General features: G+C 43.1%; 1 protein-coding gene across 1 annotated transcript; it reads left to right on the top strand.

Annotated features, from left to right (window-relative positions):
- Positions 1-671: 671 nt before the first annotated feature.
- Positions 672-2,246, top strand: LOC147467891 (histone H2A-like). The gene has a single exon (XM_086556245.1). The coding sequence runs from the start codon at positions 859-861 to the stop codon at positions 1,228-1,230; it is 372 nt and encodes a 123-aa protein (XP_086412371.1). The 5' UTR covers positions 672-858; the 3' UTR covers positions 1,231-2,246.
- The last annotated feature ends 3,480 nt before the right edge of the window (positions 2,247-5,726 follow it).

Genomic DNA, 5,726 nt, shown 5'->3' with positions numbered 1-5,726 from the left:
ATATGTCTGTCATTTTCTATGCAATGCGCAATGCAAGTAACACGATACAAGCCCTAGATAAGAGTTTTGATAACCCCCGCCCCCCCCCCGCCTAAATAAACAAACAAACAGCTGACCCAAACCACGCGCCGCGGTGCAAAGTAAACAAAACCAAGATAACAACGCCCATGTCCTTCTATCTGCTTTATTTCAATTTGTGGCTCCTAAAGGAGCCGATGTTGGTAGAGGAGGCAGGTAAACCGTGCAACCTTCTAATTTACTTGGAGGAGGTGTACTTGGTGACAGCCTTGGTGCCCTCACTCACAGCGTGCTTGGCCAGTTCTCCGGGCAGCAACAGCCTGACGGCGGTCTGGATCTCCCGGCTGGTGATGGTGGAACGCTTGTTGTAGTGTGCAAGGCGGGAAGCCTCAGCTGCAATGCGCTCAAAGATGTCGTTCACGAACGAGTTCATGATGGACATGGCCTTGGAGGAGATACCGGTGTCGGGGTGGACCTGCTTCAACACCTTGTAGATGTAGATGCTGTAGCTCTCCTTCCTCCTGCGCTTCTTCTTCTTATCACCCTTGGTGATAGACTTTTGGGCCTTACCGGCCTTCTTGGCAGCCTTTCCGGAAGTTTTGGGTGGCATCACGGTGGTTATACCTTCAGTAAACACTGATAAGGATTTTGACCTGAAATTTCCTTATATTGGCCGACACGGGCGCCAGCCTCAGGTGAGTGAGCCGCGGCTAGTGGCTCAAAGGGCGTGCCACCGTTGCCATCTAACGCCATCGGAAAGTTTCAACGGTGGGCGCCTATAAATAGGGATGCTCTCGATTGCAATTGCAAGGTTTTTGAGATACCTATAAAGCAAACATCATGTCAGGTCGTGGTAAGGGTGGAAAGGTCAAGGGCAAGTCAAAGTCCCGCTCGAGCAGGGCCGGCCTTCAGTTTCCTGTAGGTAGGATTCACCGCCTTCTGCGTAAGGGAAATTACGCTGAACGTGTCGGAGCAGGTGCCCCTGTGTACCTGGCTGCCGTCATGGAATACCTGGCTGCTGAAGTTCTCGAGCTGGCAGGTAACGCCGCCCGTGACAACAAGAAGACCCGTATCATCCCCCGTCACTTGCAGCTGGCCATCCGTAACGACGAGGAACTGAACAAGCTCCTCTCTGGTGTGACCATTGCCCAGGGTGGTGTCCTGCCTAACATCCAGGCTGTGCTCCTCCCCAAGAAGACTGAGAAGAAATAAATCTTTCTCTCGGTTGCCTCTTTTCAACAACATCGGCTCCTTTCGGAGCCACAAAATCTCCCTAGAGATGTAATTGACTACTCAACTTATCAATCCCAAACTAATAAACTACCTACTCAAACCCCAAGCCCCAATGCATAGATTGCAATATCAATGTCATAGTCTTCAATAACATTGCCATCATACTCAACTTCTCAACAACCTACAAAACAACTCACCGATGCCCCCACACCCAAAATCAATTTAAAATTCCAAAATCAATGTTCATAAAGAGTGAGAAAGAGAGAGAGAGAGAGAGAGAGAATCAAAGCGAACGAAAACATAAGAGAGAGAGAGAATCAATGCGGAATAGAGAGAGAGGGAAAGGAGAAGAGAGAGAATCAATGTGAAATAGAGAGAGGGAAAGAAGAAGGAGAGAGAGAGAGAGAATCAAAGCGGAAGAAAACATAAAGAGAGAGAGAGAATCAAAGCGGAAGAAAACATAAAGAGAGAGAGAGAGAGGGAAAGAAGAAGAGAGATAGAGAGAGGGGGAAAGAAGAAGAGAGAGAATCAATGCGAAATAGAGAGAGAAGGAATGAAGAAGAAGAAGAAGAAGAGAGAGAGAGAGAGAGAGAATCAAAGCGAAAGAAAACATAAAGAGAGAGAGAGGGAAAGAAGAAGAGAGATAAAGAGAGGGGGAAAGAAGAAGAAGAAGAAGAGAGATGGAAAGAAGGAGAGAGAGAGAGAGAGAATCAAAGCGAATTTGAGATAGAGGGAAAGAAGGAGAGATAGAGAATCAAAGCGAAAGAAAACATAAAAAGAGAAAGAGAGAGAGAGAGAGAATCAAAGCGAAACAAAACATAAAAAGAGAGAGGGAAAGAAGGAGAAGAAGAAGAAGGAGAGGGAAAGAGGAAGAAGAGGAAGAAGAAGAAGAAGAAAGAGAGAGAGAATCAAAGTGAAACAAAACATAAAAAGAGAAAGATAGAGAGAAAGGGAAAGAAGAAGAAGAAGAAGAGAGAGAGAGAGGGAAAGAAGAAGAGAGATAGAGAGAGGGGGAAAGAAGAAGAAGGAGAGAGAGAGAGAGAATCAATGCGAAATATAGAGAGAGGGAAAGAAGAAGAAGGAGAGAGAGAGAGAATCAATGCGAAATAGAGAGAGAGGGAAAGAAGAAGAAGAAGAGAGATAGAAAGAAGGAGAGAGAGAGAGAGAATGAATCAAAGCGAAAGAAAACATAAAAGAGAGAGAGAGAGAGAGAGAGAGAATCAATGCGAAATGGAGAGTGAGAGAGAGAATCAATGCGAAATAGAGAGACAGGGAAAGAAGAAGAAGAGAGAAAGAAGGAGAGAGCGAGATAATCAAAGCGAAAGAAAACATAAAGAGAGAAAATCAATGCGAAATGGAGAGTGAGAGAGAGAATCAATGCTAAAGAGAGAGAGGGAAAGAAGAAGAAGAAGAAGAAGAGAGAGAGAGAGAAAGAGAGAATCAATGCGAAATAGAGAGAGGGAAAGAAGAAGGAGAGAGAGAGATAATTATAGCGAAATAGAGAGAGAGAGGGAAAGAAGAAAAATAAGAGAGATAAAGAGAGAGGGAAAGAAGAAGAAGAAGAAGAAGGAGAGAGGGAAATAATAATAATAATAAGAAGAAGAGAGTCAGAGCGAAACAAAGCATAAAAAGAGAGGCAGAGAGAGGAAAAGAAGGAGAGAGAGAGAGAGAGAGAGAGAGAGAGAATCAGAGCGAAACAAAGCATAAAAAGAGAGAGAGAAAGAAGAAGAAGAAGAGGGAAAGAAGAAGAAGAGAGAGAGTCAGAGCGAAACAAAGCATAAAGAGAGAGAGAGAGTCAAAGCGAAACAAAGCATAAAAAGAGGGAGGCAGAGAGAGAGAGGAAAAGAAGGAGAGAGAGAAAGAAAGAAAGAAAGAAAGAAAGAGAGAGAATCAAAGCGAAACAAAACATAAAAAGAGAGAGATAGAGAGAAAGGGAAAGAAGAATAGAGAGAGAGAGAGCATAACATAAAATCAAGAAAATAAATAGTATGAATAAATAAATCTGAAGAGACGAAAAGAACAAACATAGCAGTATGAAAAAAGGGCGGGGGGGATAAACAGAAAAAAAAGATGAAGTAAAACGCGAAACCACAAAAAGAAGAAACAATAGTAAACCGGACAAGTGATAGCAGAAAGAGAAACTGTAAGAGAAACAAAATAAAACGAAAGAACAACAAACAAAGAAGACAAGACACGAAATAGAGAGAGAGGGAAAGAAGAAGAAGGAGAGAGAAAGAGAGAGAGAGAGAAGGAAAGAAGAAGAGAGATGGAAAGAAGGAGAGAGAGAGAAACTCAATGCGAATTTGAGATAGAGGGAAAGAAGAAGAAGGAGAAAGAAAGAGAGAGAGAGAGAAGGAAAGAAGAAGAGAGATGGAAAGAAGAAGAAGAAGAGAGAGAGAGAGAGAGAGAGAGAGAGAGAGAGAGAGAGAGAGAGAGAGAGAGAGAGAGAGAGAGAGAGAGAGAGAGAGAGAGAGAGGAGCAGGAGGAGGAGGAGGAGGAGGAAGAAAAAGAAGAATGGAGGAACATGATGATAGAAAGAACAGAAAAATGATGAGAACAAGAGGGATATGAACAGTCAGCATAATTAAGCAAACGAACTATACCTTAAATGATCAAACTCTGTATACGAACTAAACACAAAACAATCTGTACGCCCTCTTGTACGCTACGAAAAAGAGTTGAGTATTTGTTGAAAAGCTCTCTGAGAGAGAGAATCAAGGCTAAAGAGAGAGAGAGAGAATCAAAGCGAAAGAAAACAAAGAAAGAGAGAGAGAGCGAGAAAGGGAAAGAAGAAGAAGAGAGATAGAAAGAGAGAATCAATGCGAAATAGAGAGAGAGGGAAAGAAGAAGAAAGAGAGAGAGAGAGAGAGAGAGAGAGAGACAGAGACAGAGACAGAGACAGAGACAGAGACAGAGAGAGAGAGAGAGAGAGAGAGAGAGACAGAGAGAGAGACAGAGAGAGAGAGACAGAGAGAGAGACAGAGAGAGAGACAGAGAGAGAGACAGAGAGACAGAGAGAGAGAGAGAGAGAGAGAGAGAGAGAGAGAGAGAGAGAGAGAGAGAGAGAGAGAGAATCAATGCGAAATAGAGAGAGAGAGGGAAAGAAGAAGAAGAAGAAGAGAGATAGAAAGAAGGAGAGAGAGAGAGAATCAAAGCGAAAGAAAACATAAGAGAGAGAGAGAGAGAGAGAGAGAGAGAGAGAGAGAGAGAATCAATGCGAAATGGAGAGTGAGAGAGAGAATCAATGCGAAATAGAGAGAGAGGGAAAGAAGAAGAAGGAGAGAGAGAGAGAGAGAATCAATGCGAAATCGAGAGAGAGGGAAAGAAAAAGGAGAAGAGAGATAGAAAGAAGGGGAGAGAGAGAGAATCAATGCGAAATAGAGAGAGAGGGAAAGAAGAAGGAGAGAGAGAGAGAGAGAGAGAGAGAATCAGTGCGAAATAGAGAGAGAGAGGGAAAGAAGAAGAAGAAGAGAGATAGAAAGAAGGGGAGAGAGAGGGAATCAAAACGAAAGAAAACATAAAAGAGAGAAAGAGAGAGAGAGAGAATCAATGCGAAATAGAGAGAGAGGGAAAGAAGAAGAAGAAGAAGAAGAAGAAGAAGAAGAAGAAGAAGAAGAAGAAGAGAGAAAGGAGAGAGAGAAAGAGAGAAAGAAGAAGAAGGAGAGAGAGAGAAAGAGAAAGAGAGAGAGAGAGAGAGAGAGAGAGAGAGAGAGAGAGAGAGAGAGAGAGAGAGAGAGAGAGAGAGAGAGAGAGAGAGAGAGAGAATCAAAGCGAAACAAAACATAAAAAGAGAGAGGGAAAGAAGGAGAAGAAGAAGAAGGAGAGGGAAAGAGGGAAGAAGAAGAAGATGAAAGAGAGAGAGAGAGAGAGAGAGAGAGAGAGAGAGAGAGAGAGAGAGAGAGAGAAACAAAGCGAAACAAAGCAAAAAAAGAGAAAGGCAGAGAGAGAGGAAAAGAAGAAGAAGAAGAGAGAGAGAGAGAGAGAGAGAGAGAGAGAGAGAGAGAGAGAGAGAGAGAGAGAGAGAGAGAGAGAGAGAGAGAGAGAATCAAAGCGAAAAAAAGCGAAAAAAAAGCATAAAAAGAGAGAGAGGAAAAGAAGAAGAAGAAGAAGAAGAGAGAGAGAGAGAGAGAGAGAGAGAGAGAGAGAGAGAGAGAGAGAGAGAGAGAGAGAGAGAGAGAGAGAGAGAGAGAGAATCAAAGCGAAACAAAGCATAAAAAGAGAGAGGCAGAGAGAGAGGAAAAGAAGAAGAAGAAGAAGAAGAGAGAGAGAGAGAGAGAGAGAGAGAGAGAGAGAGAGAGAGAGAGAGAGAGAGAGAGAGAGAGAGAGAGAGAGAATCAAAGCGAAAAAAAGCGAAAAAAAAGCATAAAAAGAGAGAGAGGAAAAGAAGAAGAAGAAGAAGAGAGAGAGAGAGAGAGAGAGAGAGAGAGAGAGAGAGAGAGAGAGAGGAGAGAGAGAGAGAGAGAGAGAGAGAGAAT

This window comes from Penaeus japonicus, unplaced genomic scaffold (genome assembly GCF_977035675.1).
Source record: "Penaeus japonicus unplaced genomic scaffold, GWHDUDI00000001_assembly GWHDUDI00000032, whole genome shotgun sequence".
NCBI lineage: Eukaryota > Metazoa > Arthropoda > Malacostraca > Decapoda > Penaeidae > Penaeus > Penaeus japonicus.
Note: the sequence above shows the minus strand (reverse complement) of the source record. Positions and strands in the feature narration are given on the sequence as shown.

Bases quoted from the DNA above. Each gene is read 5' to 3' on its own strand.
- LOC147467891 (XM_086556245.1), top strand. From the start codon at position 859: ATGTCAGGTCGTGGTAAGGGTGGAAAGGTCAAGGGCAAGTCAAAGTCC.